This window comes from Apus apus, chromosome 18, assembly GCF_020740795.1.
Source record: "Apus apus isolate bApuApu2 chromosome 18, bApuApu2.pri.cur, whole genome shotgun sequence".
Lineage (NCBI taxonomy): Eukaryota > Metazoa > Chordata > Aves > Apodiformes > Apodidae > Apus > Apus apus.
The window spans coordinates 3068445-3093964 of NC_067299.1; the positions used below are offsets into that span (position 1 = coordinate 3068445).

The 25520-nt window shown below is 41.8% G+C and overlaps 1 protein-coding gene across 3 annotated transcripts in view; it reads left to right on the forward strand.

The window, feature by feature from the left end:
- SPECC1 (sperm antigen with calponin homology and coiled-coil domains 1) overlaps nt 1–25520 on the forward strand; it is an 82007-nt gene that overhangs the window by 43562 nt on the left and 12925 nt on the right. For 2 of the 3 annotated variants that reach the window (XM_051635908.1, XM_051635909.1), the window contains 8 exons: nt 585–792; nt 1453–1526; nt 2061–2239; nt 11076–11221; nt 11438–11538; nt 12881–12962; nt 16517–16670; nt 17616–17718. In XM_051635908.1, the coding sequence (XP_051491868.1) occupies nt 585–792; nt 1453–1526; nt 2061–2239; nt 11076–11221; nt 11438–11538; nt 12881–12962; nt 16517–16670; nt 17616–17718 (1047 nt within the window). Of the gene's footprint in view, nt 1–584; nt 793–1452; nt 1527–2060; nt 2240–6650; nt 7944–11075; nt 11222–11437; nt 11539–12880; nt 12963–16516; nt 16671–17615; nt 17719–25520 lie in introns of those variants that run through there. The other variant, XM_051635910.1, reaches the window with a different exon arrangement.

Sequence of the window (25520 nt, forward strand, 5' to 3'; positions counted from 1 at the left end):
GGCAGCCTACACCTTGCTTTTCCAGAGCTTGTTCCTACTCTGAGATCTCCCCCCAAACCTGGAAGCACTCATCTGTGGGCCTGAGCCAACAAACCAAAGTGCAGCAGGTTCCCCATTCAGTAATTCCAGATGTCCTATATCCTGAAATACCTGCAGTAGCTTGCTCTGCTGGGTATGTTTTCACGATCAATTGAAAATGCACATGGTAAAGGCACAAAAATTGTTAGTGTGGATGAACTGAACATCATCTTGAAAGTGATACCACTCTGAGAATGTGATACAGAAATAAATGTGGAGCTTTCCAGGAGTACAATTCCTTCCTGATTATTACCTGCAGAGATTATAGTCACCATACAGAAAAATTAGTTTCCTTCCTAGCCTCTTGTTTTAATATCTTTATGGCTAGGGAAGAAAACTCATTCATGGCTCATCTGTGATTCCTGAAACTGTCTCATCAGCATTGAAACTCATACAATGATTAGATCATAGGTTCCATTCCAAAGTCCTTGTGATGCCCAGTAAATTATCTAATGAGAAAGAAATTAAGAAATCTAGACAGACTTGCAGCTTTTTCTCTCTTCTAGGCTGAGCATGAGTGTGGTCAGCTGAAGGAGGTGTGTGACAGGCAGGCTGAGCAGCTGAGCAGGACCAGCCAGAAGCTGCAGGAAAAAACATCAGAGAATGAAGCAGACATCAAAAACCTAAAAGAGACCATTTTCGAGTTGGAGGACCAGGTGGAGCAACATCGTGCAATAAAACTTCACAATAACCAGCTCATCAGTGACCTAGAAGGTAGGTGGAGCTGAAAGAAAAAAAAAAAATTATTTAAGTGAATTTATTCATAGGGCTGAGTTATGGCTGCAACAGGGAGGAGGAGGAGGCTTGTCTTGTTGTGACAGGGGCCCCACCTTAGAAGTGTTCCCATTGTGGCCAGTTCTTTCTGTTCATGCACAAAAGCTGCCATTTTAACAGTTAGTGCTATAGAAATACTATTAGAGACAGTCTCCAAGCCTCTATTGCCCGTTCTAGAGACTGGAATGACTGGCCTTTTAAAGAGGTTTCAGGGAGGAGCCCCCCAAGAGCAGTGCTGGCAGGAGCTCTCCCGGAGAGGTGCTGTGGGTGGGGAGCTGCCCCCCGCTGGCAGAAAGGGCACGTTGCACTTACCAGAGAGACCGGCAGCTCCAGGGGGGTGTGTAAAGTGATCCTGCACCTGCCATTCTCTAGATTTACAAGTCTGGTTTAAAGCCTCAAAATAAAGACCTATTTCAGAGATGTTTGAGTAACAAATCTACAGATGATTCCATTCCTGATCTATTGACAGAGCATCCTCGTTTCAGTTTGGTCTGTTTAGTGGCATTGCTAGAAGCAAAACCAAATAGGCTGCCCTGCCCTCCCATTTTCACTTTTCACCCTTTGTGTTTCATAATATTTTCCCTTTTTTACTGTTCGTAGGTAAAGCAATGAAGCTGGAAGAACAAAAACAAGATGCAGAGAGGCAGCTGAAGGCTCTGACTAAGCAAATGAAGGTAAGGGTTAGATCCTGTGACAAAACCAAGCTGAGCTTTGATTGCAATATTAGATTAGAGACAAGCATGGTGCTTTTCTAGAACAATTGCAGAAAGGTCTTTCTACATCCTTTCATTTTCCATTCTCCTCTTTCTAGCTGTTTCTTTGCCTGTGAAGGAAAAAAATATAGTACATCCTCAGCAAATTACTTTTGCTTTTTCTACCTATGAACTTCTTCTTTGGAACAGCCGTTCCTTTGTGAATCATCAGTAGTAATCAGCTCTTTTCAGCACCAGTGCTTGTAGTAGCATCACAAAGCTGATCAATCACTATAGGAAGGACTTTGTAGTTGTATTGGAATGGAGAGCTTAGCATCAGTTTCTTCTTTGGCAATCTCACTGGTACAGGGTAAAAAGGCAAGTGTTTAGTTTGTCCTCAGCATCATCTTGAAATCATGGTCACTTGTGACCACTGAAAGAGAGATCAGCAACTAAGTACTCAGCTCAAGCAGGTGCATCTTCACAGCAGTTTGAGGCTCTAATTGCTTTTTCTAGGAAGATGCAGAAGAGTGGAGACGTTTTCAAGCTGATCTCCAGACTGCAGTGGTTGTAGCCAATGATATTAAGTGTGAAGCCCAGCAGGAGCTTCGGATGGTAAAGAGGAAGCTTCAGGAGGAAGAGGAGAAGAGTGCCAGACTGCAGAAGGAGTTGGATGAAGTGAAGGGCAGCAACAGGTTGGTTACTTAAAAAAGCCAAGATTTGATCTTTGTGACTGCTAACATGCATGCAAACAGTGCTTTGTCAATAACTATTCATTGGCTTGGATGTGCACGTTGTCTGTTTTTAACTCTTCTGACAGATTTTGTGTCTCTTATTCTGAGATGTTTCTGTTCTTTATCTTTTTTGACCGTCTGGTTCTGTCAACTGGGCCATGTAGGTTTTAATCAGCAGATATTAAGTAACAGCAATTGGCAGTATCCTCTGATAGCTTTGTTCTCAGGTATTCCACTGTGTTTTATTGCCTTCAAAACCCTCTGTGCAACTCTATTAGACCATCTGTGGAAAGACTGGTTGTTTTATATACATTCAGTGGGTTATCCAGAAGAGAACTACTTAACCTGAGAGGAGTCAAGGAGCTGTAGATGTTCAAATTAAAATGAGGACTAGCTGGACTTTTGTTCTCTGCGTTTGATACGTGTTGACTGAGTGATCAATGCAAGTACTAGGATTCCTCATTTCCCATCTCCTGACCTTAATTTGAAACCTGTTATGTGATTAGGTGTATTAAATGGTCTGGACTGGGGCTTGGTTTAGCATTTAGCCCAGAAGTGCCTTCATGTGGACCCACCTGTACTGATGTAGTCTCAGTGGTTGGAGGGGAAACAGTGACTGGGAACCATTCAGAGATACACCCCAGCATGGTAAACTGCTTATGTGGGGCTCCCCTCTGTGGGAGCATGGTAAGAACAAAAGTGAGTTGTACAATTGAACCTGGAACCAGTACAGACAGATGCCTCACAATGTGGCTTTTATGCAGTGCATGACTTTTATGTACCACATTTCATTGCAAAAATCAGACTACAGTTGAAGTACTAAATAAGAAGAAATGGAAAACAAGATGTATTAGAAGGAAAATTAGAAGAAATTTCTAAAGAAGACAGTGCTCAGCTCTTCTTTGCATTGACAAAAGCAGAGCTGCAGTGATGAAAATTTGTGCACGGGAAACATGAACAGTGGAACTCCTTAACAAAAACATGTACCAAATGAATTTTGCTCCTCTAGATTTTTCCATTTAATCTCTTTCCTAGTAGATTCATGGCCATTGGTAGAATAGCTACAGGAACACAGTGAATCCTGTCATTTCTTCCAGGTGGAATAACAGTCCAGCTACATGTTGCACGTATTTACTCACTGATTTGCAGAAATTTCCACAGCAGCTGTACAGTAGATGAGAGTAAAAAGATGGTAGGACTCTTGTGTGGATGTGTATGGATTATAATTGTGGATTGAAGAAACAGAAGTACTTCTTTTCAGAAAAATAAAGGAATATGTTTAAGCTCCAGTTTGATTATCAGAGTCCCCAGTGGATGCGAAGAAAAGCTATTACAGATTATGTATTCAGACAAAATGATTACCAGACATTACTTAAGTTCTGGGCTCTGTTTCCATTCCTAATTTGTTCTTAATGAAATTTTCTCTTGTTTAAAGTGGGGATGCATATTTAAGGACAGGAATAATGTACTTGCAGTTTCCCCTCTTTAGTCTTTTAGTTTTTAATCTGAAGATGTGTTTGATAATACTTAAACTAAATAGAAGATAACCAGCTAGTTTGCAAACTGGGCTACTTATCCTCCATGTATAAGGAATATGGCTGCATTGTCAGCTCTTTGGCAAAGGAGCCTGAGCTGCAAATACTGCTTTTGAAATTAGCCCCCAGAATCCATACACAGGTGGTTTCAGAGGAGGTATTCAGACACATTGAATTAAGTCCGTTTTGGCATTTGTCTCTCCCTCTTTCACACACAAATCTCTGCGTCTGTCTTTGTGTCATGTTGACTCTCTGTAGAGCTTGCTCTGAGTATTACATTGGTCATGGAGCCAGAGATTTTGCAGTGGGTGATAGTTTCTGACTTTCAAAGACAGGTGTTGAGATGAAATTTTGCATCTGTCAATTTAACTGATTTGACTCAGTGTCTATGCAAAGAGTGCAAAATTCCTGTACTGAATGGTGTGGAGAAGATGATGAAGTTTATGTAAGTGATTGTCTAAACAAACCAGGGATCAACAGCTAAGCACTGAAATTTTAAACCTGTACCGACCTATATAACAAATTCTTCAAGTTGCCAAAGCTCCTAAAGAGAGCCAGGTCTACACTTCCAGTTATTTTTGCATTCCCAAGGTCTCTATCCTCCCCAGCACCACAGCTTCTTTCACCCAGAAAGTTCTGGGGAGCTTCTCATCCTTGTTTTGTCACCTTTCACAGATGCTGCAGCTCAGAATCAGCAGCAGAGTCTGGTACCTGCCATGACACTTAATGCATGCTCAGCCCTGGGGGGAACAGTTTGTAGCATGATACCTTAACACAGTCTATAAAGAATTCCTCAGATTTGCTAATGCTGAGCAGCTGTGCACCCAGCTGAATATCTGACGCTCCCTAGTGGAAGTTTTCCATCTCATTTTTAAGCTCTGATTGGAAAATGTACCTTCCAAATAGCTTGCTGCTCAAAGGTGGGGGCTTTTTTGGCAAAATCTCGGCCATCTCTTGAGGGTCATTAGACTCCACCTCATAAATTGATCTAGAAGCCAATTTATCTCCTACGACATCCTGTCATTTTAATGTTTGCCTGTGGCTGCCTGAGTTCCTGCCTCCAAGTTTGATTTCTCCATTACGTTCTTCTAAGCAGACAAAAAGTCATTTTTGGTTCAGGAACAGCCAAAGAACTTGCAGAAAAAATCCTGATGTGGTCATCAGAGTTCATCTGAATGAAGGTAAGAGCCTCCCAAAGGCATCTTTAACACAGATTAAGTGTCTAATTCTATGACTAAGAATGTTGGGGGGAGGTTGGACCAGCATCAAACAAATGGAATAAGAAAGAGAGGAGTTAACTTGTCCCAAGTTAGTACTGATTGAAACCTGCAAATTAATTAACCCATGTTTGAGGCAGTCTTAATGAGATTTTACATACTAATTAATGTTATTTCTCTGCATTAAATGCAAAAGCTTACAAACCACTGTTGTATAACTGTCTCCTCACAGGTAGTGGAAATTGAAATGATGTAGTCTCCATCCTTGGAGGTTTTCAAGATCAGACAGGATAAGACCCTGTGTAACCTGGTCTGACCTCATAGCTGACTCACCTTTGACAGGTGGTTTTCTGAGGTCCCTTCCAACCTGAATTATCCAATCATCCTGTAGCACGTTTCAACTTTTCAAAACACTGACCTTAGAAATAAATTAATTTTTGTAGTTGTTTTAGGATCAAATATTTAAGTGGTATATTGTGGAATATATATATCCACAGATACTGGATTTGTAACAAGGGAAAAAAGCTACTGCAGAAAATACCCAAATTATGGACAGCTCTTTTTGTCTTCACTACACACCTTTTTCCAAGCCTTTCTGGCAATACACTCTTCAATGGCAGTTTCAAGGTCTTGCTTGAACGTTTTCCCTTCAGGTTTCCCAAATCATTTTGGCACTACAACATTGTGCCTTGAACCAAGAACATGGAGGGAAGACAGTCGGGCTGGTAGTAGTACTCAGAAAACAGAGTATCTGTAATGAAATCAGTAACTTCTTAGAATAATAAAAAAATTAACCAAATATTCAAACAGAAGCCTAAAGTGAAGATTGTGATGTATCCCACTAATTTGCTTCTGCTCTTCCTCCTGAAGTCTCAGTGCCACAGCATGGCAGTGTTACATGCTTTTTCTCCTGGAAACAAGCTTGTACTCTGTGTCTATTAAACTCTGCTGTCAGTCTGTGTGTGCTGATGTGCTGCTCATTTGTGCCTGTGTTCTGCAGCTGTTCTGTCTTACAGAGGTTTGCTAGTTCATTTTGCTCTCCAAGTAAGCAAACTGGAATGTCAGAGCAGCATCCTTGGGGTCCTGTTTGTTTGCTGCAGTTAGTGACTCCTCACAGTTGGTCTGTTGGGTTTTTTTTTTTAATTTTCTTTGTTTGTGATTGGTTTTTTTTGCACTGGATGGAGATTACCCCATCTGCTTTGGTGTAAAGACCCTGAAAAAGAAACTTGGAGATTGAGCAGCTCCAGTTGCCTGGACAGGTTCACGTACCCTTTTTGAATTAGCAGTCCTAACTGATTAGAGGAGACGAAAGCCAGGAACACTACTGTCCCTGTCCTTTGAAATGGCTTCTCTGACTTTAAATTCTTCATTTCTTCCAATCTGAGATTTTTTTATTTTGTATGGTGGTTTGCCCCCCATGTCCTAAACTTAGTGGGGTGCACCCCTGAGCTCCTGGGGTGCTAGGGCACTCCTCCCACTGTCCTAGCAGCACCATCAGCATTATCCTCTCCCCTTTATTTAGTGATGATGGGATGATTAACTGTAAAAGAGAGCTGTACCTCAGGGTGGCCATTGGATTGCTGATGGTAACTCCCCCAATTGTTGTCTTTATTTCCACAGGTGCCTGATCTCCACCAGCTAACACAGCCCTGAGTGGATGCATATCCAGGCCTGTGAGACACGTCAGGACATACCTTCAACTTGCAGCTGAAAAAGGGAAGTCTCAATTTGAGAAAGCACCTCCAGGTTTTTTTTATGCCCTGCAGAAGTCAAGTGTATCACAAAGTGTGAATGCTGCTCAGGTCCACCTCCTCCCCGTGGGCAAGAGCCCATTCCTTTGTTCCAGAAGGCTTCTCTCTTCAGAAGACTCCATGAGGCGGAAAAAGTTCTGGATTAGTCTAAAGCCAACTAGGCCACAGGAAGTAATCACAGAGATTTTTGGGAACTGAAGTAACTGAGGGGTTTTTTGAGGAATGGGGATATTTGTCCTGAAACAGAAATTCATACATGCCATTTTAAGCTGAAACAAAAAATAAAACTGAGTGTGTATGTTTAATTTATAAAATCCAATGTACATACACATTGAGTTCTCCATATGGAATTATATTCATCAGTGTGTGTCTAAACACAGGTATGAATACAGATCAGTGTGTACACACAGACTCAAGTGGTAGGGTACTGAAGTCCCGCAGGAAAACTGAATAGAAACATGAAGGCATTTATTCAGTATAATCTGCTCTGGTGATTTAGGATTTCTAATAACGCACTGACAAGGCAGTCACCACTGGGTGGCACGTCTGACTCGCTGTGTGCTGGGAAGCGGGGTGGTCCGAGGAGCGTGTTCTGCCGTGGCTCTCCCAGAGAATGTCCCACGTGAGCTTTTTCCTGGCTGTGAGAGCTGCAGATAAGAGATACCAGAAGGCAAAGAAATTGACACTTCAAGCCCCTAGTAAAAATCCTCTCAGAAAGGAGTCTTTCTCATGCAGTTAACTCAGGTGAAGTATATGATGATCAGGGAAAACTTGCTGAAGTCCAGCTTTGCAACTGGAGACGCCTGGAGAGAGCTTTACTGGGATGCTAAGGAGAAACTCAGACATCACCATCTTTACCAGGAAATCATCAGGATCCATTCCAGGACTGGAATTTCATGTTTTGGCTGTGAGATTCCCAGCCTTTTCTCCTGGATGTGAAGACATAGCAGGGCCTGGTCTCAGAGCAGGCTGAGCCTGTAGAGAATTCTGCAGGATGTCCTGGCTTTGGCATGGCCTTCACCTTTGTGCCGTGCTACTGGCGTGTCTGCATATATGCACACTTATGTTGCCTTTCTTCTTTGTGCTGGCAGCTGTTGAATGTTGGTTTTTATCTTTAAGAAATATAAATTGAAGTGCCAAATAAATGTTTAAGTGTCTGGAATTGTCTGCTGCTTGCCCTTGGCCTCTCTTCTGTTCTGTGCCTCAGTAGCTGTGTCTCCCCTCTCTCTGTACCTTGGAGTTCAGGAGAAGTCACAACAATGACAGGAACTGTGGCAGAGATGGCAGAGTGATTCTGAAAAGATGGTTCTGTGGTCCTAGGCCACCTGTAACAAAGAGGTCCTCGGAGCAGTTTAAAAATTACACAAACACATGAAAGCTGCTGTTGCCAAAATCCATCCAGTAATCTCAGAAAGACTTGCACTTTGTTGGCTGTTTGTTACCCACATACCCCAAACCTGGAAGACAAGGAGACTAACTTGCCATTAGAGAAATGCTGGCTGCATCTACTTCTCTCACCAATGAATGTATGAAACTAGGCAGTGGTTTTCTGAAAAGGACTGCACATTTTAATTCCTTGTGGCTAAAGTGCTCTGCTTCCTCCTGGAGCTGCTCCACTTCAGCCAGCTGCACTTGCAGCATTGATCTGTGTAAACCATTCATTCTTGTTTCAAGGAAAGCATACAGCAGTAGATGACATTTTGTTCAGATCCATCCTCTTTGTAGCAGAGCTTGGTGGGTTGTCTCAGATGGCCTAAGCTGTGCTAAACTGAATACATTCTGTGCACCGGAGTTGGTTTTAGTTTGAAGTTATGGCTGCTTAATCTTTCAAAGCCATGTTCTCCTGTACTGTCCCCTTAAATTAGCTTGCTACTACAAGTTAAGCACTTACTCTTCTGCTTCTCTCTTAAGAAACCCATATGTGCACACACACCTGCACCCCCTTAGCTTTAGAAATGGAAGATACCAAGTGTCATAACTGTCCCATTGCTGGTTGCTGGCATGTGTGGGTTTAGCTGAAGCAAATAGATCTCAGCACTATTCTTCCTGCTCCTCAAGTTTGCAGCATGAGAGGCCTCAGCTTTCTGATATGATTGTATTTAATCTAGGAGGTTGTTTCAGGGAACATTAGAAGCCTATTACAAATAGACAAGATTACAGGAAGCATTTGAAGGAAATTGGAACCGGTAGTAGCCCCAGCACTTGAATCTCCATAATTACTCTGTGCAATGGCAAGGTAATGGCATGTGATGTCTCAACTGACTGTCCTGTGGCATGCCAAAAGGGCTGCTCTAGTTACTCTATTTATCATGTTTGTGTCCCTTTGCAGTCAAAGGCTAGATGAAGAAGATTAGTCTGTGAGGTCTGAGCTGTTCTCAGAGTTAAATCCCAACCAATGGAGCAGTGGCTGCCTAGAGATGCCTCTGGCTTGCTTCAATCTCAAGATGTTCTGTGTTTAGTATTCCTTTCTTACTCTAATAATACTCCGCAAACCTTGTGTGTCCCCTTGTTACCTGGATAACCAGCCAGAACTCTGGCATAGTGTCCTATATAATTCTTGAAATAATGTCATGTGTAATGGATTGCACTGAGTGGCTTGGTATCTTGAAGCAAAAATCTGTCCTTCCTCCATATTTTCCTAGAAGCAGGACTCCTTTAGCTAGTGTGTTTTCACATGACACAAGTGCAGGTGCTATCACCTCTTGATTTGTTGTTTATGAAGCCACAGACAAAAAAGTGAAGAGTAGAACTTAAAGCTGGTCAGCAAAACAGTGGCTCCCTCAGAACTTAGTGGATCTTTCCCAATCTGCCTTTCCTTCTTAGTGGATTAAATGGAGAACGGAACTGAAATGGCTTTTTCTCTAGCCATCTGCCTCTGCAGCCTCCCCTGGCACACCAAGGAGCTTGAATGAATTAGCAAAGAAATAGCCAATGTCTGCTTAAAGACAGCACCTCCTTCAGCTCTGCCAAAAATAGAAACATGAGTCACTCTTATTCTCTTATTCATTTATATTCTTTATGCCCTTACATTTTGTAGATTGTGGTGCCAAAAAGAAAAATACTTCTATTTTTAGCTCAGCAGAAGCTGTTCAGCCCCACAGGCACTTTCTGGATGGAATCCTCCAGCTGCCTAGGGGAGTAATTTCTGGTTTTGTGTTTGTGTAGCTCTGGGTGCCTACAGTACTGAACAGTAGGGAAAGTGGTGATACTTCAGAATCTGGAGATCAGCACACATTTCTCAAGCAGCAAGGAGATGAGGAAAGTAATGTATAAATACCCTCTTTTTACATGACTAGACTTTCTCTAATTGCAGCTTTCCTAAACTAAAGCTGGGCAATTCAATTACACTTGGAGTTTACCTGGGAGCTGCAGGTAAGTACAGTGTCTGTGCAAGGCAGTGTCAGGCACAGTTGTAAAATGCATGAGTTTAATGAGATGGTTGGGTTGAATGATGACATTTGCTGTTAACCACAGCTGTGGCCTTTCCTGTACTAACTCCTGTAAGTCCAGCACCTAATCTTGACTTCAAAATTTCTGCTCAATGGAGTAACTTGATGATCCTTCCTGTTAAAATATGAGCTTTATTTTCAGTTCGTCTATCTTCATTCCAGCCATTGAATGTTGATATTGTATCTGCTAGGATGAAGCACTTAACAGTTTTATTCTCCTTATAACTGCTTGTGGAGTGTGACTGAGGGTTTAATTGTTCAGCAGATGTCCTTGATAAGCTGTAAGAGCTGCATTTCTCAAGGTTTTCATTCTGAAGTATATTTTTCAGGTTTAATTGTTATGGCTCTCACCTGGGCCCTGTCCAATTACTTATTTTGTTTTCAATTGTGGTCTCTTAACTGGTAACAATTACTTTAGCAGTGGTTATGCCAGTTGAAAACATAGAGTGCAAAATAACATCTTTCTCCTTGGTTACTTGTCATACACTGAGGACCACAGTAGCCCCTTGGCCCCTGTGCTGTGTTGAAAGCCCATCTTCAGGTAATTATCAGTGATAACTCACAAGTCTCATCAAACTGCTTTTTTCTGTGATAATCCTTCATCCTGTGTGTGGATGAAGAATGGGACAATATGGTTAATGCCACAAGAGTTGGTTAGACTCAAAAGATGTGATGTTTGCCAGACACTGCAAGAAAGGAACGTTAACATTTTGACCAGTGGTCCGTGTTCTGGGCATGACAGTAAAAAATGTGCTTTGTTGGGTTTGCCTTATTACACAGAAAGACCTTTAATCTCTGGTGCAGTTCCTGTTGCCCCTGACTTTGATCTGGTTTCTGCTTTGCAGGCTGACAGCTGAAGAGGTGGAATCTCTAGAGGCTGATACAACCAACCGCTGGCAAGGAGTCTGCATCAGCAGAGCATCTCCCACACCATCAGAATCTGCAGCCACTGTGAAATCACTGATCAAATCCTTTGACTTAGGATGCTCAGGTATTTGAACACAGTCTATTGTAGTAAACCCTCCACATTTCTGGCAGAGAGCCAGGTCATTTTTGCCACTTTGTGCTGCTTCTTGCTTCTTAATGAATATTTGGTGTCTGTGCTTGATACGCGCTGCCTGTGGAATGTCATTACACCAGTGGTTCCCTGTTCTGACAGGAGGGAGATAGTTTGAAATGCAAATGTTTCCATGATTTTTCCTTGCAGGTAGCACTGGACAAAATATCACAGTTCACAAAGTCCCCAGGAGCCCTCTAAGTGGAATTCCAGTGAGGACAGCCCCAGCAGCTGCTGTTTCCCCCATGCAGGTACCAGGAGCCCTTTCCATCCTAGTAGTTTTAAAATGGGTAGATGCAGTGTTTGCTACAGCATGAGAGAGCCCCAGCAGGCCAGTGGACACATCTTGACAGGGGAAAGGGGAAACTCATCTGTTTATTTGCTGTGAAACATCAAATGCTCTAGTACTAACAAAAAGGATCAAAGTGAGTTTGTCTTTGACCTCAGCTTAGAGGTCTCAGTGGACGGATGTGAACTCTTTGGAATACAATTCTGAACTTTTATAACTGTTGACCAGAAAGTGGGTTTTGATTATTGGGAGTGAGTTACAAGAAACATCAAACTGAACTAGGTAGCTGGTGTGTGAGTTGAGAGACATGGGATAAGAAGTTAAGATGTATGCACAGTTACCCAGTGAGTTCATACAGTGCTGACTGAAGAGCTCTTCCAGTTAGTGGGTTTTTCCCACTGCACAAGGTCATTATGTCTGCATTATGTCACTGCACCTGTCAGCTTTCTGTTAGCAATTTTCAAATCTGTGGTGCAATGTTACTGGAAACACTGTGATGTGAGTGATGGGGAAGAAAATGCACTGTGCTTCCTCTTTTCCACATGCGCTGAAAGTGGCACACCAGCAGACTGCTGACCTTCCTAGGCTAGAGAAGCCATTCTTTCCTTTTTGACTGGATGGTCACTGGGCTTAAAACAGGGTATTACCCCTCTGGGTAGAAAGCAGTTAGTAGGCTGGGGTGTTTAGGTGAATGTTCTGAATAATCAAGTGACTTTGAAAGACTACGTAACAAATGTGTGAGCACACTTCCTTCAAAGAAGATGCTGGGGCTGCAGAGGCAAGAATCATAGAACCATGAAATGGTTTGGGTTGGGAGGGACCTTGAAGATCATTTAGATCTAACACCCCTGCATGGGCAGGGACACCTCCCACTAGACCAGGTTGCTCAGAGCCCTGTCCAACCTAACCTTGAGCACTTCCAGGGATGGGGCTTCCACAGCTTCCCTGGAAAGAATCCACCTGACTGATGATTCAGGGTGCTGGGGACAGAGGCAGGGTAGGAACAGGCATTCTTACTTTGTGTTTGTGACACTAGATTATGTTTGGCAAGAGAAAAAAATAGAATTGTGAAATAACTCAGGAACCAATATATTACCAGCTGAAAATATTGCCTCTTGGCCCTTTTATGTTTCACAACCATTTATCCAGCTGCAAATGCAGCTGATACCTTGTTGAAAGGTCTCTGTATCCCTCCATCTGCTGTGTGATCTTGAGATAGCAGAAACATCTCTTCTGCTTGCCTATTTAAGCATGATGGCTAGTATTTTTTTTAATTACCTTTAGTATATTTGTTTGTTTCACAGAGACATTCTGTTTATAACAATGCCAAGCCAGCTAGTAAAGGTGTTGGGAGACATGCAGATCTTTCAGACCTTCCTCTTGCAGGTAAGTTGCAGCAAATATGCAAATGTTGCCTCATTTTACCAGCCAAACTTATCCTTAACTGTAGCCTCTGCCTGAGCCATTTTCCCTCTTCTCATATGGTCAAAGGAAACATCAAAAAGTGTCTTCAGAGTCTTTGTTTTAGAGAGCTTATTAATTTTGTTGTGCTTTCATTCCCATCTTGTTTGTAGCCAACTAAAAAATAGCTAATTTATTATGGTTTGCCAACACAAACTGGCCTTCTTTATTCCAAAGTATCCATGGCACCTCTCTAATCCATGCTGTGGAACTGGAGAGGATTGGATCTTGTTCAACATGTATGTATCTGGAACCAAGTCCAAAGCACTGTCTTTTGAGGGTTTATTTGTTTTTAAATTGAGCTTCATTTGAAATACATCAAACATTTCAGATACTGATGTGACTGTTTTAGGAGTAGTCATATTTGGTCTCAAAACAGTTTGTTTTGAGAGTTCTCAAGAGATACATTTGTTTTTATTTCACACTTTGCTTTTGTTCTCTTGTCATTTAATATTCTTTTCTAGCAGTGTGTGCTTCCCATTTTCCCTAGGGCCCTTTATTTTGATTATCTGGTCCTGAATGTAATTGTTGCATTGGAATCAAAGCTACTAACAGCAGATTATGGAATTTTTAAGGACAGATTAAATATTATATCCCTGTAGTGAAACTGCAGGGAGGGACAAAATAAAATCAGTCACGCTTCTTCACTGGTAGACTGGATTTTCTGCAATAGTTTGCTAGTACAGGAGAGAAATTAGGACCTGACTTCATCTTTACACTCTTCAGGTAATGTGCTAAGCTTCCAATTCCATCCTTCAAAGATGAAAAGTTCCTAGATCAGAACATGAAAACAGGTTAGAGGGCAGATGGCAGCAGAAAAAAATAACATCTTGTCTATGCTACTGGCTTCTCCTGCAGGAGGGGATGCTAAGCAAGCAGAAGTTAGCAGGGGAACAGACAGAGTTCACTTATTTGTATCAGTTGGTTTCTAGAAAATGCCTTGCATGAGAGTTACCTGCAGTGATCCTAAGCAGAACATTAGAACTTTTTAATCTCTACCAGTTTACTGTGGAGTGAAGGAGTCTGGCAACTGTGTAATATAATGCTAGTCCTTAATAATAAATATCCCACTTCAGGCCATGGAAAATTACTGTTATTACCCATAGACAATTGTTTTTTGAAAATCAGCAGATACTTCATTAGCCATTGTATGGTAAAAAATTATGGTTGCTTATCTAACAAGTTCCTGTATTTACAGCTTCTCTTTGTACCTGAGTTTAATTTAGTTCCAATAATCCATAGCAAAGGTTTATTCACTATGAAGTTGTAATAGCTCTGGCTCCAATCTAAATAATCCTAGAAGGCAGTTGATCTAAGCCCTGTGCAAACAACACTGAATTAAAAAATATCCCTAAGGAAATTCAGTGAAGTAGTCTCCATAATAATAATCTTCTGGCTGATTCCATCTGACCAGTACCACAGCAGGACTCTGTGATGTCCTTAATATGAACCAAATGTCACATCCTTGGAGAGGAGAATGGATTACTTTGCAGAGGGAGCTGATCTTTGGCCTGTCATATTTTCATATAGAATCAGAGCTTTGATGGTTCTGTCCTGGAGTTTCTAGCAGCCAGACATAAGTCAAAGGAGGTGTATTACTCATGCAAGTGAGACTCAGAGAACAGAGCTGGGTGCTGTGAACTTGCACCACCTCAGGCACTGCTGGGTGATTCAAGCCAGTAACCACTGAGTCTCCCTAAGCAGTGCAGGTCGTGCTAACGGATTGGGATTTTTCCTGAATCATGTTGCATATTTTTCATATTATTATTATCCTGTTTCTCTTTCTGAATTACTCCTAGTATGCCCGCATCTTCTCCCTCTTTTCTTTCCAGTTAAATGCTTCCAATAGTCTTTGTACCTATCTGGGATCCTTCCTTCTTCCTTTCTCTGTACCGTGCGTGAACACATCCTGAGTGGTTGGCACAGCACTTCCTAATTAGACCAATGTATTAGCCAGATCAGTTATGTTAATGACAATTTAATAGCACTTTTTTTTTTTGTTGTCCTTATAAACTAATGAGAAACCTACATTCCTCTTCATCATGTTCAGGTTTTGTTTATTCATGTGCCCTTTGCAGTAGATCTCTTTCTCTAAGCAGAATATTCTTAAGTTTAAAATGGTCCCAAGAAGCATTCATTGCTTGCCTGATTGACATGGCTATTTAAATTTGAGGCAATTCATCAGAAATCCAACATAATGGGGAGCTAGAAGAGTGATACATCTGGAATATATGGTGGAAAATCAACAAAAATCTTTATAAATTTCTGCTCTGTTCTATTTGTTGTTTGTTATGGATTCATGGTGCAGACCAAGAAGGGACAGGTGAGGGGAAGGAAGGGTGACTCTGAGCAAGGTGTATGGAATCCAGTGGAACAAAACTGCCAACAGCCAAGTTGCTGGAAAAGAGAGACTCTCCTGGGTCTGGATTCTGTCCTTTTCCATCCGGACTTCTTAATAAATAGGAACTAAGCAGCCCTTTGTGAGTGGAATGAAGGTGCAGAAATGCCTGTAGTTCTCAGCAGCTACAAATGCTGATACAGTTGTAGGACACTCAAGAGCCAAAGCAAGAACAGCTGCAGGCCTGTTGGAAGGATGTTTTTATCTGGCAACTGCTGATATTCTGCTTTTAGTGCTTGAAAGAAATTTAGGACTGATTCAGTCATACCAGCCTTTGCTGAAGCTGAGATAAGAGGGAATTCACACCTCTAGGTGATATGGTGTTAATTGATAATTAACGTAGGGAAGTAACAAGCAATCAACTCTGAAACACTGCTCTGCTTGTGTGGGATAACCACAGGGAGAAATTTGATTTCTGTAATCTCTTTGGCTTCTCTTCAGAAGCCTTCCAACACTGGATTCTGTGGCTACTAATTTTGTTTTATTTATATCTATATTTACACATGTAAATATATGTTTCATAAAAGACACAGAAATACATAACATGTGTAATAAAAATGTAAATGCATCTGCTCTGGATATCTTGAGGCTTCCCAAAGTTCTGTCAGATAGGATGCCATGTGACACCATGTGATAAGTACCTTTTACTGCTGCCTTGTGCTGGGTTGTGTTCAGGAGATGAGAGGCTTTCTTGTTACAAGTCTGCTCATGGCAGAAAAGAAATTATTGTACTAGGGCTGGTCACTCATCTAGTGAAGATATCTGGCAATCAGCTTTTGAACCTTTAGGACTGTAGATTTTGGTATTTCCCCTCATTCACCTGAGGCCCCTACCCCCCAGCAGGAGCATCAATCACAGGAAGCCAGGCAGCCTGGACTGTTGAAACCATCAAAGCCATTCCTTGTTATGATCACCTCTAATCTGCTCAAGGTTTCCTAGCCCCATGTGTGTTTAATGAACAAATGAGTACATTTGTTTAGAATCAAAACAACAGACTGCATATTGTGTGCTGGGTGGCAGGACAGTGATTAATCAGATTCCTCAGACTGCAAACTGACAGCTTTTTTTTGAATTCCCACAGACCTTTTGAAGGGGAGAAATGAGGAGCTGAAACCAGACCATTACCTCCGAAAAAGCCCCTCCCTGGAATCCCTGAGCAAACCCCCAATGGCCTTCAGCAGCAGCAGAATGCTTACCTCTACCCCCAGCAGCTTGAAACCCCAAAGTAAACTCAGGTACCAACTCAGTTTCCTGGGAAAAAACAGCACACTGGAAAGACTGACAGCATTACCTGGCACCAGGATGAATGTTTTCATCTGGTGCAACCCTCTCTTCAGTGGTAACTCTGCTGGCTAGTCTGTCCAGAGTCTGTCCAGTTCAGAATTACCAGGCTGTGTAAGATCCAGATGTCAACATTCAGATAAGAATAGCCACAATTACTTGTAAGGTGAACAAACATGACAAAATGAGGACAGCAAGTTTTCAGGAGCCACTAAGGTGTATTCAAGAATTCCATCAAGTGGACGAGGGGTCAACCCTCCTTGTCTAACTGTAGTTCATAAGGGTAAGGTGAGCTAAAACCTGAAAGTTTTGAGGTCTAAGGGAGAGCTGGACACAATTTTCTGCTGTCTTAAGGAAAAAAAAAAAAAGTCTCTTATCTCCACCATTATTTCTAACAGCAGAAGCTGTAGGGTGGAGGCAATTAAGGTCTTTTGACTGTTCTTTAACTGTCCTTGAGGCCTTGACTCTGCAGTACAGCTTGCAGATTTAATTAAGAACTCATTCTGCAGCATCCTAATTGGATGTAAATTTGCTCTTACAGATTCTTTAGATATTTTATTTCAGTTCTACACCCTAAATTGTAGTAAAGCAAAGAACTTACTTGAAAATTTTGGATGTAAAGCTTTTCAAAGTAATAGCAGAAATTCTGGGTTAACTACAAGCCGTGGGACACCCACAGGCTGCTGTTTCTTGAGCTCTTCTTGTGCAGTGATACCAACTGAATTTGTGTCATCCAAAGGCAAGTACAGAATGCAAGCTCTGAAAGCTACTAGTTTGATTTCATTTTAGGTTCTGTGCTACCGTTCTGCTTTGTCATACAGATATTATTGACACACTGGTAAAAAATAAGAGACTTCCAGAATATTTATCTACTTCTCCTTTATGCTTCCCTGGATTAGTGTGGAGAGAAAGGACCCACTGGCAGCCCTGGCTCGGGAGTATGGGGGTTCAAAGAGGAATGCTCTCTTGAAATGGTGCCAAAAGAAGACTGAAGGTTACCAGGTAAGGGAATAGCTCAATTTTTGCTTTTCTCTGCTGAGGAATTCATCACTTTCCTACAGGTGTGCAGTAAGCAATGTCACTGTAAAGCAATCTGTGTATTTCAGTCTGCTCAGTTTTGCGTGTTTACTTCTGCTGAGTGTTTCCATCTTCTTTCTTCAGATTTCTTTAACACTGGAGTCCCAAATACGACATTGTCATAAGTCATTTGTGTACAAACCCCAAAATATTTACTGCATCAAAGGTTGCTGATGGTGAGAAACGAAGTGTGTCTGTGCAGCAGCTTCTATTTGGCATCAGGTTTTGAAATTATGTTCTAATATTTTTTCTATAGGCTTTTGTGGGCATTGTGCTGTTGTGAGAGTTTTATCACTGGTCATTTCTGTAAAACTAAAGAGACATTTCTTTGTGTGGCCTTGGCAAAATGAAGTTTTGCAGCCTGGGGCCCTGCTCTTTCTAATCTGCTGCAGTTTATTGGGATGTTACAAAGCAAGTTTTGACAGCTTGAGAATGTCTCACTTATTTGCAGAGTGATTTTCAGTGTTAAACAGGCATAATGATTTGTCCAGCTCCTGTATGGCCATTGCTGTGCTTATCAAGCTCTGGCTACTGTTTGTGTGCAGTTGTTAGGCCTTTGGTTCTGTGTGTAGCTCAGTTATAGAATGCAGTTGTAGACATCAGTTCATCCTGTGATGTGGGCAGGATAGTCTTTGTTTGATATAGTGGTGAGATTTTTCTTTAAGAATAATATTCTGTGTTACTTAAGGCAGAAGACAAAAGCAGTTATCACCACATGATATGCACCCTGGAGCAAGTGTTTAATGAAAGCAGAGTCCATCTTTTAAAGTAAATAATAAAGTATTTTATTTTCTTCACAACCAGCTCTTTGTGAAGCATTAGCTGCAGGGTGCAAGAGTTTGAAAGAAAAGAAAGTAGCTTTGCCTTCCAGTAACTGATCTATAAAACTTTGAGTCATTTCTTAACACTGGCATTTTCATCTAACTCACACCAGTTTCCCAAAAGGGCAGGTAGGAGAGAGAGCTCTTGAATTAAGACACACCTTAGAAAGTCCAAAGCCAGGGTTTAACCTCCAGTTCTGTGAAACTGCCTAAAAGGCTACAGTGCTCAGCCCTGAAGCTGTAGGCTTTATGCTGTGTTGATGTATTTTATATCTCATCTACTGAAATTCTGCTGTCTTGGGTTTGAAGGTCTGGGGGAACATTCCCATCCAGTCCTCAGAAAATGATCCATGAAATACAACTTTTCCAAGTCTAACTTCTGTTAAGCCAGCAAGCCCATCTCTGGAGTGACATATTTTCCTGACAGTGATGCCCTTTTCTGTTTCAAATGGCAGATCTCGTGAGCTTCCTCTGCTCCTCCAAAACCAACCTAACTGATGAGTTAGAAGTGTTCTCTGAGAGTCAGCCTGTAGTTTACATTCTCTGATTACACCCACATTGAACTAAGTGTATTACTTTCAGAAATCATGATGTGTCTTGGCAAAAATATAAGGGCCTGTCCATCCCAGACTGGCACCAGGAGTAAGAAGTGTTGCCTCTCTGACAGAACAGAAAAGGAGTTTTGTTTTTCTCTGCTGAACCCCTGTTTTTCTCAGCTGAACCTCTGCTGACTGTAGCAGATAGCAGGCCACCCAGGAGGCATGCAAGGCTACCCGGGTCTGTTTGTTATTCCTTTTAGCATTAGTCTCTGGGGGAAAGTGTGTCCGTGCTTCAGCAGACAGTGAAAGTCTTTGCCTTAGATATGGCTGCTGCGGTGTTGTTGCTGTGGGACTGTCCAGATGATGTTTCAGAAAAAGCTTTGTTGTTTGGGTTCCTGCTCTGACGAGGCTCTTGTTATGTTCATGCTGTCCTGTGTGGTTGCTCTTCCTAAAGCAGCAGAATGAGTTTTCAGGAGTTACTGAGATCAAGCAGGTAAAGCACTGACAAACACACAGTGATCCAGGAGAGTCCGAGTGGTTCAGGCTGTGATGTGTGAGATCTCAGGGAAGAAATTCAAGTCAGATGAACCAAAGGCCAAACACAGTACTGATTTATGGTGGCAATCTTGCCTCTCTGTCTTCACTGCTTCATTCAGAGACTTTATCTCTTGGACAAGCTTCCTCAGGCTCTTATTCCCATTGCACTCTCTGTGGTGCACACACTAGGTCTGCTGGAACTTGCTTTTCCCAGACCCTTGTTCTCATATGATAAGGCTGATGTTTAGCTCCACAGGGAGTTTCGTCATTCTTGAGTACAAAGAACTGGAGTGGAGTAAAGAACGTCACCCTCCTTCCTGCCTCAGCTCCTGCAGTGGTGGGAATGAGGTAACCAGCTCCATCAGGCAGAGCCCTGATGATGTGCATGGTGACTTTTCCATGCATAATACCTGTGTCCATGAGGCATCATCTGTTCAAATTCCTGTATAATCTGTCGTGTTTTCTTTCTGCCATAAAGTCCAGAACCACTGATAACTTTGGTTGCAAATTGTTTTCATCTCCATGACAGACTGAAATGAGAAAATGAAAGACTTGCTGCTTGGCTGCCTAGCTTCTTTTTTCACTGGCAGAATGTCCTGCCTTTGAGGTCTGGTGACAGGTCCTGATCTGAGCTGGTCAGGAAGAGGGAGATTCCTTTCTGTTTCAATGATGAAGACACCAGATTTCATTAAGCAGCATTATCAAAATGGATTAGAATAACTGATACTCTCAGTAGCAGCTAATACCCATGTCCCAGATTGCCTGAGAAAAGCTGGATTAGTGACCTAGGAACTTACTGGGATAAGACCTGGGGACCAGCACACAAGGCTCCACTTTTTAAATGTTTTAATCCGTACAAGGCTTATACTATAGATAGAAATTTACATTGTGCTCCTGACATATATCCTTGCATTGACTACAGTGGGAACATTCCCTGGCTTTGAACTCCAGTGTGTGCCCCGGGAGGCAATCTTGTAAAGCAAGAGAGGGACACTGGAGAGAGTTGAGTGAAGTGCAGCACAAATTAGTAGTGGCCTGGAGGGTTTTGCTTGCTTTTTAAAAAAAGAAATTGCATGAGTTTACATTAAGTGAGGGGAAGCATGAAGCCTTAGGTTCTCTAATCTGCTGTGTCACTTCTAAGATCCCTATTTAAACAATTATTTGATACAAAAAATATATGAATGCTAAGGAGAGATCAGAATGCTAATTACTTAGAACATGAAAAGAGAATCACTAGAATGGAAATGGAGTGGAACTTCAGTTTAATAACTAGGAGAAAAGAGTATGAACATGGGATTGCATAACCTGTGGCATGATCGTTCATATCATTTCAGTTGTCATCTTTTAATGCCTAGATGAATGTTACCTAGTATTTTGGCCACTGATTTTTAATAACTAGGCAGGGGAGGTGGTAAAAAAATTTCAGCAGTAAAAAGAATTGTAGTGAAATAAGGCTTTGGGCTCAGTGGGTCTGTGCAAAACTTCCTGGAGGAAAGTCTCTGTGTTGCAAAAACCCAACCTTAATCTAATGTATGGTTCTCTGTAAAAGTTGTGCAGTGGCACGTGGTCTCTTTTGCCAGACTGTTCATTTTGCCTCTCTGAATTTGTTGACATCATGGTGTATAATGTAGGGTGATGGGATGACCAGACTTGAGAACTGCTTCTGTGGCTCTGGAACTCAATTACTACAAGTCCTTTAAACCACAAAGCCTGCTGAGAGCAAGTTATTTATGTTAAAATAGCTTTTTCTCTGTCGTCTTGTGGTTGGGGTTTTATTTTTCATCTATTTAAAAAGATTATACATCATAGCAACAGTGTGAAGTAGACAATGGGTGCCTCTTTCCTAACAGGCTCTGTTCCCATGAATCGTAGCTCCTGGAAGCTGCTGAGAGTCATTCCTGTTGCATTATCACCTTCCATAATCATATCATTAGTGACTGTGGCATTATTTAAGTGCCCTGATTCTGTTTGCTCTCTGTGGAGAACATTTGTCAAGGGGCCAAACCTCTCTAGATTAAGCCCATTACTATCCACAGATATATTGTGGAAACACAGAACATCAAGAGGCACTTAACCCATGATCAGTAGAACTGGGGATTGTTGTTTCTGCCACATACACCCTCTCCAGAGAGGGGAGGGAATTGCTACCATGGTAATGAATATGATTTGCTTAAAAGAACTGTTTTTGTGTATTTTTCCATACACATCCATCCTGTGGAACAGAGGAGAAGTGAATCTGAGACCAGATGTTTTCTCCAGTGCACAAGCATTATTATTCTTGTTATCAAAGTTATACTTGGTTTAACAGGACCCATTTGGGATCCACTTGTTGAAGAACCACCATCTTTTATGATGGAGCTATCTGTGCAGTTGTCATGAGTAGAGGAATGTTAAATGGGAAGAGACAGAACACCAGCTATGGATAAAGGCAGTGGGCATCTTCAGGAGAAGAGGCACCACTGACACCAATATGAGATGGCTGATAAACTGGGTTTGGTCTTATTGGTATTTGTGGGACCGGCATCAGATTCAATTTCATACCATCTGGAGGAATCTCAACAGCATGGAGTAACTACTGACCAGAGTAATCTTTATGTAGCTTCCATGTTACACTTCAGTTTCATGTTGTACAAGTAGCTCCTGGATAAGACAATTCCTTTTAGTTATTCTGCTTAAAATACGCTAGCAACTACTAGCCAAGCTAGAAGAAAATGATTTATTTGTTTCCATGCCTTATTTGGAGCTCTTTGACTTTGTGGTAGGTCCCAGGCACCCTGTGCAGTTTTAGAAAGTATGCTTAGGGGTATGTAGGAGCTGTTTTTAGGGTGATACTCTCTGACATTCTATTATTTAGTCTATATTAGCAAAATACTGTATGCCCAACCATTCTGAATATTTCCCTCAGAAATTGTGAACATATTTTTTTAAAGCTTCCTTTTCTGAAGATGCAGATATTTGTAGGTCTCTGATGAAACATCCTGATGGAGGCTGCAGCCTGCAAAGTTTCCAGAAATATACACTGTCACTAAGAGGAGTCTAAATACTTCAACCTTTGTCTTTGCTGTATATGTTAATAAAAGTGCCTTTCATGTGTAAGTGCCTCAGCTATTCAAAATGAAGGAAAAAACCTCTGAAGTGTTCCCACTATTATGGCTGTTCCAGCCCTCAGAGACAGAAATTGGAAACAAATTACTTCCGACCATAACCTTGAAGTCATTAAATATGATTCTGAATGCTTTTACTACTAGAAGCAAAAAGCTGGTATATCTGACTGTGTAAAAGCTGCTGTCTCTGCTCAGTGCTATGACCTGCATGCAGCAGAGATGCAAAAGCTTGGGGAGAAAAAGAAAGGCAGTTTCAGTATTTGCTGTTTGTCAAGTAATTATAGCAAGAGACTGGTTGACTAGTGGTTTGGCAGTGGATATAACATAAAGCTTTTTCCCCTCTTGTATTCAGTTTAAACTCAGACTAATACTAGCTTTTTGTTTATGAATTTGTGGCTTTCTTTTTCTCCCAGGAGTTTGCATTCCTTTTCTTTTCATGCTAGGCAACATTTCCTCCATATCCTCTTTGTTCTCAAGTCCTATTCCATGATATTATCCCCTGCTTTTTCTCGTCTTTTATTTTTTTTCAACTTGTTTGCTGGCTGGATGAGATCCAGCACAGATGAAGTGTGGCCCAAAGATGTACAAATGCAGATAGGCTGATGAGGACAGAACATGTTCCCTTCGGTCAAGTGGTCATGGGGCCAAGGCATTCTCATCAGGGAGAGGGACTCTGCTGCTGGGACAGCCAGCCAGGATGGCTGGTTTTTGACTCCTGATGCACCAAGCAGGCATATTCCTGGGGCTGCACATTGTGGGGACCTGCTTCGTAGGAGATCCAAAAGCTCTTTTACGGTCAGTTGTACTTATGTGAGTGTTTGGTGGCTTCTTCCTTATTCTAGAAGCTAAGGGTTATATTTAGAAACAAGAAGTCTCATTTCTTTGTACGTCATTTGTGTGGGTAGTTGACATAATCTTTCTGCTTAAGCAATTTCTGTCTCAGTCTTTTCCTCAGTCCTGACTGAGCACTTTGCCTCACTTACACTTCAGTTACGTACCATCCTGGACTGCAGAGACTGAACAGACTCTCTGTTGCAAATGCTGCCAGAGTCCCCAGGGCTGGAGCTCAGGTTGGCAGTTCTAGTAGAGAACTGAGGAGCTGAATGGGACAAAAGCCAGGATCAACCCTCTCAACCTCTGAACATGGGCAGAATGGGATTCCTGGGACTTGGCTGGTAAAACAATTGGTCAAATGCTTCCTTTGTCAATACTGTAATGAAGCTAAGTTTTAAAACCTTGAGAATCCCAGCACAGTTGTGCACTGTCCTGAAGAAATGCAGAAAAGAAATCAGTTGTTCCTTTATCACAGGATGTCCACTTGGGTATGAGAGTGATGCTCTTTCCCTTTTCTACATTACTTTTTTGGTTTTTGTGTCAACAAGTAGCATAAAACTGTTTCAATATGTTTCCAAATTGTTTCAGTTTCTCTTTTGAATATCAAGGTATACCAGGTTTCTATCTAAATATTTGACTAGCCATGAGAACTAGGTAAGTGGTGGCATTCCCTAATTCAGCAGTAACACCGGCGAGTGGGTGTACAGATTTTCTGGCCCCCTTTCCAAGTAACAAAGGCTAGGATGTAAATCCCATCTGCTGTTCCACACAGTTTATGTGCAGCCTGGAAAGGCTGGATTCCCACAGTACTGTGATCTTGTGTGCTGAAGATCAACAGCAAAATGAGTAACTCCCAGTTTGTCTGATGTGGGTGAAGAAAAACGCTGAACAAAACCCCTCCAGACTCCCACTGCAGCCATCCATTCATTCTGAGCAGCATTCATGGCAGAACCTCTCTGGGGAGAACTGGGAAGATTTCCCTTGTGCCACACTAGCCTGTCTGCCTGAGAGGAGAGGCTGGTGGCCAGAGCAGGAAAAAGCTTTCTGGTGGAATATTTACCAATACTATTAATGCAATAAATTTCTGGCCAAGAATAACACTGACCCTAAGGTGCCATGTGCTGGCATATCCCTTCTGTTGTGAGAGTCTCACTAAGAGCTCTGCATCCACAGCACTTACAGCTTCTGACATTTAGAAGTAGGATAACTTCCTGGGTTTTTTCCCAGAAAGTGATTAGTATGCTCTGTGAGTTTCTGAGAAATGGGTGAAATTTCCAGCTCTCTTTGTGTTTCTCTGATTTTTGCTGGAGAGGAGGGTATTGACTTCAGAGAGCCTTTTCCCATCTGTGTGCAAGTTGAAGTAAGTCTTAATGGCAGATGTTGAGATAGGATAAAATAAATAAATAAAACCTGACAATAAGGTGGTCAGGAATTTTGCTCCCAAGTCTGCTTTGGCCCATCTTTGTGATGTTCTTGCATAATACCATTTCCATGGTTTCCTTAGCTGTTAAAATATAGATCATCATATCATATAGTTGGGTGTTTGCTGAGTGTCAGTAATATTTGGAAAGATGCTGTGATAAAAAGGGCAATCTTGAGAGTTCTTGGTGAAAAAACTGCCTTGAAATTTCAAGATATTCCCATTTTTTTACCAGAATAAATATTTTTTCTAAATAAAGATGCTTAGAGCTAAATGTATACATGCAGTTTCTCTGTATGTCTGAGCTGGTCCCAGGGTTGGCTCTGGAAAAGAAATGCAGCTGCCAACTCATGGCACACTGGGAATTACCAGGTTGGTTACCAGTGTTCAAGCCCCCTTCAGAGTGATGCCAATGCACAAACCTGCCTCTCCAGTATAGCCAAATAACTTGAGCCAAGCTCTACCTTTTTTT